The sequence below is a fragment of the Schistosoma mansoni genome (assembly GCF_000237925.1).
Source record: "Schistosoma mansoni, WGS project CABG00000000 data, supercontig 0149, strain Puerto Rico, whole genome shotgun sequence".
NCBI classification, from domain to species: domain Eukaryota; kingdom Metazoa; phylum Platyhelminthes; class Trematoda; order Strigeidida; family Schistosomatidae; genus Schistosoma; species Schistosoma mansoni.
Window position 1 is genome coordinate 49,819 of NW_017386046.1, and position 15,222 is coordinate 65,040.

General features: G+C 39.0%; 1 protein-coding gene across 1 annotated transcript; it reads left to right on the forward strand.

Annotated features, from left to right (window-relative positions):
* Positions 1–654: 654 nt before the first annotated feature.
* Smp_076580 (short chain dehydrogenase,putative) lies at positions 655–3,667 on the forward strand. Its single transcript, XM_018798964.1, has 3 exons — positions 655–1,008; positions 1,275–1,733; positions 3,327–3,667. The coding sequence occupies exons 1-3, from the start codon at positions 676–678 to the stop codon at positions 3,549–3,551; spliced, it is 1,017 nt and encodes a 338-aa protein (XP_018646629.1). The 5' UTR covers positions 655–675; the 3' UTR covers positions 3,552–3,667.
* Positions 3,668–15,222: the final 11,555 nt, after the last annotated feature.

Here is a 15,222-nt window from a genome sequence, read left to right on the forward strand (position 1 = left end):
AATTACATAGGTCCACTTAGTTACTTATTGACTTATATCAACACAGTGATCACCTAGATTCCAGCCAGGTATCCTAAACCCTTCGACGTGACTCAGTCCGGTTGTCAATGACTTCACAGCAGTATGCTACGCCTTGTTGTGTTGGACCTTAGCTTTCTTTCAGTCTACTCTTGCACCAGATAACATCACTGACCGAGGTAGGTGGTGGTTAGGTATACGTAAAATGTGTCGCAACCACCTCAGTCGATGGAATTTCACTACCATCAATGGGTTTGCCATCTGACCTGGTAGCCTACACATAACCTCAAGATTGTTCAGTCGGTTATTTCAAAATACATGGGCGATACTTCGAAAACACCTATGGTCAAGTACTAGTAACCTAGAAATATCTTGTGTTCTTAGTGACCATGTCTCACACCAATTAAGCAACACAATGGAGTGCTATGGGTTAATCTGGTCCTTAAGTTGGCAGATAAATATCTCGTCTAGGCGACAAGGGACTCAAATCGATAAGGACCAATGGAGGATTTTGAATCGTAGACACGACAGTCGAGCAATCAGTCCAAATATTTCTGAAACCCGTCTGCTTGCTGTATAAACTATGCATATGCTACATATTTGAAGGTGAATGTAGATAATTGAATTTATGTTTCAGTTTTAGGAACAAATCCGAGGATGGATCAGTTGTACTCTTTTGTTTCCGTATGTTTTCTTTGTCCGTACATGTGGATTGTTGTTGCTGTCGGTGCATTGTATATTATCAAGAGAGAATACTTCGGTCATTGCGAGTGTACTCTTGAGGATCGTTTGGATGGTAAAACAGTTATTGTTACGGGATGCAATACTGGTATTGGATTAGAAACAGTCAATGAGTTGGCTCATCGTGGGGCCCGTGTTATAATGGCATGCAGAGATCTAAGGAAGTGCGAATTAGCTCGACAGGAGCTTCTGACTAGAACTTGTAATGAGAAGCCATCGGTACTCAGTGTTCATTTGGAACCAGATCAAGTATGTTACTTTTAATTGTTTTACCAACGTGATGTGTTTTTTCCATGGTTATCATGCTCAGATGAAATTAGATGGAGCAAGATCCAAACCTGTTATGTATTGTCTGGAATGCGGGTGCTTAAACCACTATTTCACCGCTCCACTACCATCTTCAGTGACTCGCTAGTTTTTATTTAGTCGATGTTATTTGTTGTTTAAAGTTGCTTGCTGAAAGATTGTGATTGAGACGTGAGTAACCTTTGTAATTATTATCTCGTTTTCAATAGCTTATCTGTGAAGAGTTGGATCTGGAGTCACCAAGATCTATTCGAGAGTTTGCGAATCGTATCATTAGTAGAGAAAAATCAATTCCTATCTTAATTAATAATGCTGGGGCAGATTTTCCGGAGAAGATTTACGATGAGCTTGGGATTGAGAAACACTTGAAAGTGAATCATCTGGGTCATTTTCTGCTTACTAAATTATTAAAGCCGTGTTTGAAAGCCTCTGATGGAGAACCTTGTCGTGTAATTATTCTCTCATCTTTGTTACATTGGTTTGCTAAATTACACCCGAATAGCGGGTTTTTGTCAGGTGTAGGCTCTGGTTATGCTATTAGCAAGCTGATGAATGTGATTCATGCGCGTGAGATTTGCAAACGCTGGTCTGAGGATGGAATTATTTCAGTCAGCGTTCATCCAGGCTTAGTGAGAACATCCATTTTTCGTTCATGCAAAGGGAAATATGTGAGTTGATGTTTGTACTATTTGTTAAATCCAGTGTTTTTCCTTTGGTTATAAAGCGAACTTGTTCTAGTTTGTGCATACCGTGTATGTTTACCTGATGTCTGTCTTTTTGGTTATGTTGACCCAAATGTGTATTACACAAGTATTCCATATTTTACGGAAACAATCTCAACACAAACGCTCTTTTAAGGTGCAGTTAACTGATCTTCGCTACGAGGTGCACTCTAATATTACGAAATCTGACGAAGACTACTACCGAACCGTTGATGATGACGTTGACTTCAACTCTGTCTGTGCAGTTAGCATAGTAATAGTAAATAAATATAGTTACCCAAGAAGGGAAGTATGACGAAATGATCACCACTAGAGAAGGATTAAGTAATGAGTTTGTAAGTGATATTTACACAGATTGAAGAGTTGTATCTGAATTATTTCGACCGATGTTTTCTAAAAACCGTCGAATATGAAGGGAATTCCTACTTCTTCATGATTGTGAGTGTTTTCAGGAATTCTCAAAATTTGTGGAATAGACACTTTGATTTAGTTCGAGCTATTAGCCTCCCTGTGAATCCAGAATGCTCGTGTAATTACAACCTAAGGAATCAGTTCCATCAAATTCTCCGTTTGTTGTGTGCATTGCTAGAAAAAGTACTATTCCTAAATGATGCGAAAAGCCATTTCATTTCATGTGAAGTCTGTTATTCCTTATGTTTGAGACAAAGCTCTATAGGTCTCATCAAAATTATCGACTATCGTGCATCATAAGTTCTAGAAGAAATGTTATGGTGGTGCGATGATACCCAAACTATAAAAATCGCACTTAATCAGTTGACGACCAATGTTCTTAGGTACGACATGTGCGTGGGCCTTTTAGATACGAAGTACTTTTGAAAGACTGACAGAAGCCTGTTCCCACACTTGCTGTTTGTGGTGAACTCTTAGAAGTGTTTGAAAAGTTCATGGTCGGTGTTTGGGTGTTGGTGGTAGTGTGGCTGATGAGATCAATCTACGAATATTAGAACTCGAAGTGGTTTACGTCAATCTGGGCCGTCTTTGTGTTAAGAGGTCATCATATATGAGTCAAGAGAGACATCAGCGGGGATCTTGCTATAATTTTCTTTTACACTGCAGAACGTGAGCGGAACTTCGTCACCGGAAATAATTCGTTCTAATTGTAATTTGTTAAATTGATCCGTCTCTCCTATCATGATTTATTTTCCTTCACTCCTATTTATTTGATTGGTCATACTTCCTTTCGTTTTTTACTTCGCAATCTTATCTGTGTAACGCACATCTACTTTGGTGGTCATTTGTAACAATATTTATGTATTTGAATAAATAGTGATGTAAATGAAGTTGTTGAAATGTATATACGTGGTTGATTTGTTTCTGCGTACTTGTGTGCATGCATCTACCAGATTATCGTAGAATGTAGGACGGTATTTCGGAACTGTTACAGCGAAGTTGTTTTCGTCGATTTTACGGATTAATATTTGGTGAAATGCATTTGTTTGAGAGGAGTTATACTGTATTGATGCGCATTTGTAAACTAGTCAGCTTTTACCGTTTGATTAAGATTTGTTTTAATTTTAGTTTTTAGTCTACTATTTATTTCGATGGTTGACAAAAACATCTCGTGAAGGTGCTCAGACTACAGTATTTTGTGCCCTTGATAAAAATCTGATTCCTGGTGCATTTTATTCTGAGTGTCGACCACGTAGGTGTAATTCTCAAGCATTAAATGACGAAATTTGCAATCATGTGTGGAAAACTTCGGAAGCGCTTATTGACGAGTGGGAATCATTTGGTCAGAAGTAGAATTTGAAAATATTTGTTATTACTAAGTGCTGTGTTAAATTAATGACATGTAAATGCCACTGAGCTCATAAATTTTCGTCTTGCTTATGTGAAACAATAAAACATTTTCTGGACTCTTTTTGTTCATTTTGCTTGAATGACTGACATTCCACAGTAATTTATATAAGTCGCTTTTGACTGTACACAGTTTTCGTTCCATACGCTATGAACTACTGTCAATGAAATCTCTTCTGTCGGAATGGAAAGCTGTTTTTGATAGATAGACCGGAAGAACAGCATAGAGTGACTGTGAAAATAGTTCTCCAGTTTTTGCGATGGCATCTACTGGTGCACGGTTTACATCTGTGAATAAATGTGAGGATCTCTACCATAGAATGGGAAATGGTATTATCTATCAAAGATCGAGCAGTCAGTCAGCTACAACGTAGGATCAGGCACATATATGTATCAGTCCAGTTTGCCATACATCATTAGCGCAACAAGATGAACACCGAATTCATAGAAGTATTTAATTCAATGGTGATAATATATAACAGAAAGATTGTGTATCAGGATATAGTACAGAAAGAAGGAATTAGTTTGTAGAAAGAAAGATATAAGGCAATTTTTAATCTCATAGTTTAAAGGAAGACGGGGAGTTTATACACCTACGCCATTATGACCGATCCTGAGACATGTCACTCAGATTCTCCAACCATTGGTTACGATAGTCCAGTATGGATTGTATATTAGATGTGCATTATAGATTATTCATAAATACCGTAGTCCCACTCGATTCAATTGTTAATATTCAAATGTTTAGACGATACTGTTGACGAAAGTGGTTTTCTCATTTTCTGCTCCTCACTACAACCCCAATGAGATATTTTGTTACATGTTTCATGGAACGAAAGGAAGAAAGAATCCAAATATTTATCATGTTGAATGTTGTATTTTCCAATCGGCTGATACGTAACAATTTTTGATATGAAATCGGTATGCCACTCTTGTGATCAGTTTTACTTGAGTGGGAGATGCTATTCGAAGGATGTGGTAGTGCTTGATCGGCGCTTAATTAGTTCAGTGTATCCCTCCTGAATTTTGTGTGAACCCTAGTGTATATGTAAGACAGGAATTAAATTGTCATTTTGAATCCCAGGTGCTTATCTGGACATGTTTAATCTTAAGCCTCACTGAGTTCTTGACTGGATTTCACAAGTTAAAATGATGACATCAGAGTTTAGAGTGGTGATCAAAGTATACTGTAATGTGTTTTAGCTTACACATTTGCTTTATATATAAAAGTGTTTGGAGTAAACAGAACTCACATTTCCTGCTTGCTTATATTACTATGTTTCACTGATACGGACCGAAATGCCGTCTAGTGAATGCAAATTTTGATGACCTAACCAAATTCGAATCGCCACAAAAGGATGAAACACACCGAGTGTTCCTGTGTTCAAGAGATGTTTAGTAATTGTGGTGTTTAAAGTGGTTCTTTCTGTTGTTTGAAGGCTTTTTGTGACATATTCAGAAAATCGGATGTATACCTTCTTTTTTTTCGCCCAATGTAGCTGCTTTGACAGGTCCTTTTAAATTTCTAGACATAATCATTGTCTTTACATCTTGATCATACCCTCTTTGTTTATCGACGGGGGAGTTGAGGTTCCTATTCGTATAACACAATAAAAGCATAATAATAGTGATGTGGCTTTCCTAATGATTTTCTCCTTTAATCTCAACCACAGTACATAGCTTATAGTGTAGATAATATCTAACGAGTTTGTGCAGTTGTACTGTTCGCTGCAAGCGGTAATTGCTTGTAAAACATTACTTCCACTGCATTGACAGTGTCCTACATTTTCCTCAGTTGGTTCAGTTATGGTTATTAGAGTACGTTTGAAAAGATTTGGGAATTTCTGTTGCATAGACTGTACTTAATACTATTATTTTTTCTTGAAGTCTTTGGATTCATCCAGGTTTTCAAAAATGGGTCGTGTTTTCCTTTAGGAAACCTACGAAATTTCTGTGATTCCATCTAAATGAATGAGAATTAAAATGAATTTATTTTCCATAATCCATTTGTTGTAATAATGTGTATTTTTTGAACTGAATTAGTTAAATTACGTCAATCGACATGTTTGATCTAGTTAGTGAGAATAGATCTGTAGAAAACTTTGATGGTTTTAGTGTTTGAATCTGTAAAGCTAATGGTGTAAAACATTTAAACATGACGTTATATGATTGTCCACAGTGTATGCAAAATGTTTCTATGGATAGCTGTGTGAGACCTAATGAAGATATGAAAACATATACTTTTATTGTGAGTCGACTATTCTCATGATTGTCTGTAGCTATGTTTCGTTAAACTGCATGGTCTTGTTAGTTTAATTATAACTTTCTAGTGCAAAACTGCGTATCGTGAAATTCTATCGGTTTATTTTATTCCCGAACGATCCTATTGTCATTTAGGATCAGATTCACGTCTTCGTTGACAAATGTTTTCATCAACAATTAACTGTGATAACGTGGTTCCGAGAAGTAATTTATAAAGTAAATTTCTGGTGAATAGAAACCACGAAATTCAAACTTTGCTCTGTAAATGATTTTGAGTTTCATATGTTCTTCAGTTGTAGGAATGCTGCCACTGCTTTGAATTTACGTCTGTATCTGATCCTCATTATTCATCGATTATACTGCTACCCAGATACATGAAAGTTTCCACATCTTCTAGAGTTTCCTCCTTATGTGTTAATGGGTCGGTGTTCTCCATGTTGTTTTGAAGGATCTTGGTTTTTCCCTTGTATATGCTGAGGCCCAGATGTTGCTGCTACACTGGCTGTCTTGACCTGAATTTGTTGATGTGTATGGGATAAAAGGGTTAGATCATGTGTGAAGTCAAAATTGTCTAGTTGCACCCAATCTATCCATTGTATTCCGTGCTTCTCCTCAGATGTGGAGGTTTTCATAATCCAGTCAACCACGAGAAGAGAAAGAGAGAGTATTCAGTTTCGTTTGACTCCATTCGTCACTTAGAATGCGTCTGTCAACTGCCTAAGTTCGAATTTTCAGTGTAGTTCATCATATGAATTCCGGATGGTGTTGTCGACCTTCTCATCTACTCAGTCCATAATATTCTCCTATCCACTATTTCAAATGCCTTTTCATAATCAAGGGAGTTGAAGATGCCTCAGGTATTGTAGTTTGACAACACTTTACCAACAACACATATAATTGAATCGCACTCACCGAGTGAAATCAAAAGTCAGAAGCGAGGAGGTTCGAAGAAATATTTGATAGATTATCAACATATCGAGAAGTGACTGATCTGGCTAATGATCGTAGGAGAAGTTGAGCACGGCGTTCCCACTCGTGATCTGGTGCGGACGCATGACCGAGCGCCTTCAGCTAGATGAGTCGATTAAAACTGATGTGGTCAGCATCCAATGCCGAGAACTTACAAAGATATTGATTTTGGGGGTTTATTTACCGCTATAGATCACTCCCCCTAGTGGGGTAGTGATGACCCTACGACGTGGCCAGCCAGAAGTTTCAACCCAACGAGTTTGTTTTTGGTAAACACTCTTCTGATAGCTTGCTATGTTTAGCAGCCTCTGGTCATATTTCTTTTATTATAAAGGGCCATGAAGTACAATATACCAATAAGGAAACAAATAATAATCCAAATTTTGGTTCCTCGTAAACTTCATGGTTCATCTTATCGTCTTTTCCAACCGTCCTGGAAAAGAAAAAGAAAATGCAAGTACATGTCGAAATACACTCATATGCGAATAAAGACACAAAGCGGGCGAAGAGAGGTAAATAGACTCATACACCTGCGATAGCGTAAAATCAGTGTTTTGAAAATTTTTTGGTTGTTCTTTTAAAGAAAAAAAACACATATTGAGAAAATAATCCGTTTTTTTGGAAAACATATAAGTATAAGCATATTAAATTTTTTTATTATATGTAATACAAAGGAAAGCCGAGATAAAACAAAATGTTATCTGGTGTCTTGCGTGCAATAGTCGTTTAAATGTTCCCGAAATCTCACTCTTCTTTCAGAACGCGTTGTTTTAAGTTTATTTTCAGATAATACCAAAGTATCAACGTGCGTGTTAGCTGTCAGATGACGTATTATACGTGCAGGAGCCGTGTCATTCGATTGTACCGAAGGAAAGTCGATGTGGATGGGATTTCCTTCCAAAGGAGTTGAGCTGCAGTGTATCCCATGTCAGCTTTCGCTGCATTGCGAATACCTAGTAAGATGAGTGGAAGAGCATCGGTCCACTGTAAAGTGTTTGCAGCTGATGGTGAAACTTTTAGTTGTCACTGAAAGCGTTCTACCAACTCGTTTGCTTGTGGGTGGTAGGCGGTCGTTCGGAAGCGAGTGATTCACAATAGCATGATCAGATAACGGAAAAGTGCAGATTCGTAATGGCGTCCGCGGTCTGTAGTGATGATTGAAGGACACCCGAAACTTGCTACCCATCGTTCGACGAAGGTGCGGGATAGTGCTTCAGTAGTAATGTTTCTGAAGGATACCGACCCTGGCCCTCGTGTATAAAGATCTACACAAGTTATGTTAAGAGTATTCATTTGAATCTGGTAAGAGTCTTACCAAGTCCAGATGAACATGATCGGAACGAGCATCGGGAGTTTTGAACAACCCTAACAGACATTTGTTGTACCTATCCACTTTAGATTTCTGGCAGCTTACACAGGAGCGTGCCCACTCCCTCACGTCTTTATTCATACCAGGCCAGCAAAATAGTTCTGCTATGAGCTTGATGGTTGCACGAACACCTGGATGAGAAAGTTTGTGCAACGTTTTGAAGATGTTGCGTCGATGATATTTTGGTACTATTGGACGGTCCCTACCTGTAGATGTGTCACAAAGTAAGGTTTCCTTACCTGTTCCCAGTTATGCGAGAGAAGGCGTCTGCAACTATATGGTTTGCTCCAGAAATGTGTTTTATATTTGAAGTAAACTGAGAAATGTAGTCCAGTTGTTGAGACTCTCGAGGTGAGTACGTGTCTGAAGATGAGCCTATTTAAAAAGCAAGAGCTTTATGATCGGTAAAAGGGTGAATTCCCAGCCTTCGATAGATTGTTGAAAATGCCGTACAGCACAATACATAGCTAGGAGTTCCCTACTGAAAGTGCTGTACCTCGATTCAGTGTCCATCAACCGTCTCTAGAAAAATGCCAAGGGTTGCCAGGAGTGGTTAACCCATTGTTGTAAGACTCCTTCGATTGCGTCTACTGCGATAGTGATGGGTAATTGAGTATCCTGAAGTGTCAGCATGGTTGCCTTTGCAATAAGTTCCTTTGCTGTGGGAAATGCTTTTCGCGCATTGTCGTCTTGATTAATGGACTTCACAGTTCCACGAAGTTGGTCGGTTAGCGGTTTCATAAGGGATGTTCATTTTGGTGTGAACCGTCTATAGAAACTTGCAGTACCATTAAATGTGCGCAATGGCTTAATCGTGGTCGGTTCTGGGTAATCCGGAACGGTTACGACTTTGCTTCTCACAGATCGGATGCCTTGCTCATCAATAGTGTGTCCTAGGAGATCTTAGAAGTCTGTTCCGATTTGGCATTTCTGAATGTTTACAGTTGTTCGAACACAATGTCCAGATACTGGAGATGGGATTATCTGTCTGGGCTTGCTATTAAGCAGTCATCAGCATACTCATATACGAAGTCGACACCTCGAAAAACGTCACCGATGAATCTTTGGAAGGTTTGGGCAGCATTCCTTAGACTGAAAGGTATTTGCAAAAATTCATAGTTTCCGAAGGGAGTGATGATAGCCGTTTTTGGAATATCGCCAGTAGCCATAGGGATCTGATTATAGGCTTTAACCAAGTCGATTTTCCAAAAGACAGTTTTACCCTTCAAGGTGGCTGTCAAATCGTGAATGTGAGGCAACGGGTAACAATCGAGAATGGTTTTAGCATTCAAACGCCGATAATCACCAGTTAGGCGCCAATCATTGCTGTCCTTTTTAGGGACCATGTGCAATGGGGATGACCATGGACTATTTGACGGTCGAATGATTCCTAAATCTATCATGTGGTCGAATTCGTTTTTAGCTAACCTAAGCTTTTCGGGAGCCAGTCGTCGTGCTTTTGAGAATACAGGTGGTCCTGTAGTCGAGATATGATGTGTAACACTGCTGGTTACACACGGCGACTTCGTTTGCGGTTCGTATATCCCAGAGTACTTGTCAAACGATGGTTGCTTGAATGGATCTATTGTGTGCTTAATTGTGACTGGGGATAATTTGCAACCGGAAAAAGAAGTTACGGAAACAGACAAATTAGTGTTTCCGTCTACTAGCCTCCGTTTGCGCATATCAATGAGTAGATTGTGGTGTTGTAGGAGGTCTATACCAGTGAGTGGGATAGAAACATCTGCAAAAATGAAGATCAAGTGAACGGATTTGAAAAAACCCACGTTAAAGCAAATGTACCTTTCACTATATGTGGCGACTTGCTTTCCGTTTGCCGCCTGTAAGCTAAAAACAGATTCGTGAAGCCGGTGGCTAGAATTTGCAGAAAGAACGTTAACTTCTGCGCCAGTCTTGATGAAGTAGCAAACTTTTGTCATCACATATGTGACACATAACAGACGGCCATTTTCGTCGGCTACGGTTGCCGTTAACGCGTACCGGCTCCGAAGTTTCCTGAATTGTTTTTCATGTAAGTTGATTTTGAGTTCGGGTAATTTCAAGGTTTTCGGCAATTTCTGGAAAACTTTCCATACAGGTTATGATGCCAGATATCGGGGTTATCTGTCTCTCGCCGTCTGGAGACAGATCGCCTACGTGAAGTGCTTCTTCGCAGGGTATGTAACCGTTTATGGTCATTACGAAATCTAAGGTAGCGCGTAAATGTATTACACAATTCTGTAATGTCATTCTGGGTCGGATGAGATTTTTCTTTGACTGAAAATCTTCGGCACTAGCGGAATTCGTTATTTCTAGGATGCAGTCAGTAGATGCAGCCAGCTCGTCTACGGTGTTGTTTTGAAACGAGACCAGAACTGCTTGCACCTGTTGAGGAAGTTCAGACAAGAAAAGTTGTCTGAATAGGCCATCATCGAAAGTTCTTTGGCCGATAACCTCTCTCATTTTTAGCAACATATCTGTCGCAGAACCATGTTGCAGGTCTATATTATAAAGGAGTTGATCTAACCCTTGTCTATCGGTTAGGTCCCCGAGTTTTAGAATAGATCATTTTAGAGTTTCATAAGGTTCCGAAACATCACTAGTAAACATACTAGGTGTTACGTACCTGTTAAATTCGCTCGGTAGTGTCTTTACAACCACGAGGAATTGTGCGCGTGGATCAGTCATGCCGTACTTGTAAAAGTCGGCCTACAGGTAGAAGAACCAATCTTTAGTTGAAACGAAGGTGGGGACATAGTCTTTAATTTAAGTACATTGGGTATCTGTTCCGTCATAGTGAAGTATCAAGTACGAGAATGAACGGGGAAAAAATATTCGAAACATCGAAAGGAATCACGATGTGTAAAAATTAAAATAAAGCAATGATTTATGAAACGCCAAAAAGGAACAGACTTACAATTTATGCGTCGGTGTACCAGAAGACATAAGGGTCACCAATGAAGATATCACAGGTATTGTAGTTTGACAACATTTTACCAGCAACACATATAATTGAATCGCACTCACCGAGTGAAATCAAAAGACAGAAGCGAGGAGGTTCAAAGATATATTTGATAGCTTATCAATATATCGAGAAGTGACTGATCCAATTAATTGTTTGACAAGGATCCGTAGTGTTGCGATTTTTTCTGTGCACGACTGTATCTTACGAAATCCGGTCTGTTGATTTCGAAGCTGTACGTCTATTTAATCTTTCTTCCGGTTTAGCGACACTCTGTTGAAAACTATTCCTGGTAGCGATACTAGTGTAATGCCTCTGTAGTTTTCACATTTTCTCAGATCTCCTTTCTTTGGTATTTTGATCAGACATCCTTTACAGTCTATCAGTAATTGTTTCTCCTCCCAAATCTTCATGAATAGAACGTGGAGTATGTTTCCAGTTGCTTCTGTGTCTGACTTCAGTACTTCACTTGGTATGTCGTCAGATGCTGCTGCTTTTCTGCTCTTGATTTGTTTAATGACTATCTTGATTTCTTCAGTGTACTGTGGATTCAGTGAAGCTGACCTATTCACGAGTTCCTCAAAGTGTTCCACCCATCTGTCCATATGTAGCAGCTGGATTTCGTCAATTTGCTCGCCTTCTTTGTCCTATGCCGATTTCTCTGGCTTACAACACTTTCCTGCAATTTTCATCGTTTTGTCATACAGATGTTTCATATTCCCTTCCCTTGCAGCTTTCTCCACAATCGTTGCTAGTCCTTCCATGTATTTCTGCTTGTCGGCTTTAATGCTTTTCTTCACTCCCTTGTTTGCTCCTGTGTACTCTGCTTGCGCCTTGACTTTCTCTGCTCGTGTTCGGCTGTTGTTAATTGCTAGTTTCTTGTTCTTCCTTTCTTGAATTTTGTCCAGGGTTTCCATAGAGATCCATTCCTTATGATGATGCTTCTTAGGACCAAGAACCTCCTGACACGTTGAAGTTAGTGCTCCTTTGATCCCTTTCCAATCGAACTGCATATTAGAGTTTTCTTTTTTTGAGTGGATCTTGTAAGGCTTGGAACCTGTTGATGAGTTTGTCAATATGTTGAAGGAAGGCTGTATTGAACCTTTGTACTGATGTTTCTCCAGTTGTCTAGTGTTTCTTTAGCTTTAGTCTCATCTTCGCCACAACCAGGTGGTGATCTGAAGCTAAGTCAGCTCCTCTCCTGGTTCTCATATCTTCCATTGTCCTTCGGAATTTTTTGTGGGTGCAAATATGACCTATCTGGTTCTCTGTGGTGTGGTCCTGCGAGATCCATGTAGCCTCGTGTATGCGTTTGGATGGAAATATTGTGCCGCCTATAACCAATTTGTCGAATACACATAGATTTGCAGATCTTTCCTTATTCTCGCTCCTTTCTCTCAGTTCATGTCGTTCCATTATATCTACATACCTGGTGCTATCTACTCCTACCTTCGCGTTTTGATCTCCCATCAGGATGGTAGAGTCCTTTCCTAAGCACATTACAACGATCGATCACAGCCGCTCATACAACTGATCCTTATTGTTATCATTGGTTGGTGCATAAAATTGGGTAATATTTATTGTGATTCTCTCCCTCTTTGTTTTGAAAGATGCTTTGATGGTCCTGAATCCACGAGATTCCCATTCTATAAATGAATTCCGTGCTTCTTTGGACAGCATCAGAGCAAATTTTTAAATATTTGCAGCTATTTGGTCTTCGTGACTAGAGTACACAAGCATCCGTCCCGAATGTAACCTTTTTTGCCAAGCTTGGGTCCAATGGGTTTCACTGAATTCGAGCACCGCAAAGCTGTTTCTCCTCATTTTCACAGCTGTTTGATTATTCACCCCGATCTCTCATATTGTTTGGATATTTGATATACCTGTGTTAATTGTTACTATGATTTCTAGGAGAAGAATCGGCCTCGTGACTTACTAAGAGTCACGGCTTTCATCTTAAGGCATCATAATTCATCTGAATAAAAATCCCTTAACCCCCAGGACACAGTGTGAATAGTTCAATTTGTTCAATCTAGTTAGCGTTTTTCACCAGTGTTGTTTCCTGTGGGATGAGGATGCTGACCACATGACCGACCCTCCTCCTTTACTTAGGCTTGAAACCGGCAGTAGCTCCAGAAGATCTGCAGGCGGAGTTAGGGGAAAGATATGATGTTGCGAAAATGAAATCTAAAATAGCTGCTGCCCATTGAAGTTTCTGATTTTATCTTCATTCATTTAACTAATTCATCATCCAACTTTCAGGGGTCAAAGCTGTATATTTTTCCGCAGCTCCCGATACTCAGATGAATGTTCCTGTCTCTCAACATGTGCGGGTCATCTTACACGACGACCGGAAGCAGTGCCTTTCAAGGATATTACTACTGAAAGAGTGGCCCACTCATCAAACGATGGGTCTCAAACTTTGACTGTCCTTCCATTATCACGACAGACCATAGATACCAGTTAGATTCTGGACTCTCCTACGCTCTAACTTGTTCACAACACAAACATTCGACTTTCCCATCAAATCATGAACAATTGAAATTCTTCACCTAATATTTTGTTGTTTTTTGGTGCATTAAATGGTGGTCGGTACAAAAATCCATATATTATAGTTTTAGTTCAATCGCTTTATCAGCCACAGTGTTTCCTTGGATTGGTGATTACATTGGATAAACTCTTTTGAGTTCATTTGTACTCGTCTGTGTGATTATCCATGGACGTTTTTTGATCTATGAACGAGATTATCGGCTGCGGACAAGCTATCGTTTCTGAATTAAGTAGTAGAACATGTGGAAGCATGAACTAGGAAAAATGCCTCAACTTACGTAGCATTAATGAAGGCGAAAGTATGTGCTGTTGAGCGTTAATTATGGTGTTTTCAGTTTATGGGACACACAATAATTGCTTTGGGAGTCATATACTTTGGGTATGGTGAATGCTTATCAGAAAGTGGAAGTCTAACCAACGTTAAGTAAACAATCAAAGGACTTTATAAATTTATTGGGTATATTCGAGAAAGACTAACAGGATTCTCCCTACAGAGCACAAACAATGATCCCAAATATAACCTGCTAAGATCAAACCTATGTGTGAAATATGGAATTCATCTTTTCATCTTACCATCAGTGATAAAAACCCGTACTCTCACTAAGCAATATTTGTAACAGCCTTCACATATCCAATGTATATGTGATGACCAGTTCATCTTTTCGGGCTTTAGTTTCAAGAAACCAATGTAAGACTTCCGTAAACATTAAAAGATGTCTTCTAGTCAGTCGGCTGCAGTAGTTTTAGTGACAGTTTCAGTTATTTAATCTCTTCATTTCTGATAGAGGGAGATTTCACGTAACAGATTTTCGAGTTAACTAGTCACAAAAAGAGGAATCTTTTGTTTAGAAACAAATATTTCTAGAAACGAACAGAAGTTTTGAAAGGACTATTCAGAAAAGTAATGTGAGATGCTTAATTGAGTATATGAGTGTTCACTTAGAGTACTAAGGAAACCTTATTGAGCTTCACAGGAAACGAATTTCATGAAGTGAATTTATTAGGGCGCAGAAATATGCCTGCGATCGAACACACTACCTTTTTTACTTCGATTGGCGTCAAGACATCAGCAGTTTTTATATAAGCGCACATAATTCTTAAAATAAGCATCTCCGTGGACATTTAATTTTGGAATCAGTTTTGTTAGTTTTAAAGGGGGCTACTAACTAAATATCAAGTATTGCATTCGTATTCCGGTCCAGATCATGTAATTGATTTTTCACCTTCAAGCACCCATATTTATCTTGCGATAAATATAATTATAATACATCTCCTGATATCCATCACTACTTTCTTCGTTTTACTGTGCAACTTGCTCGAAACATTCTGGTGCCAGCATGTTCCGTTTCATTGACGTGTACAGAGCAACAGATTAGCTCAAATGATAACACTTAATAATCAGTATGTTGTGAACACATTTAATAAAACACATAATGGATGTTTTTCCACAGTGATTTGTGGCTTACATTCTGCTCTGTCCTCCATTTCGAATTTGGATGCTGTTA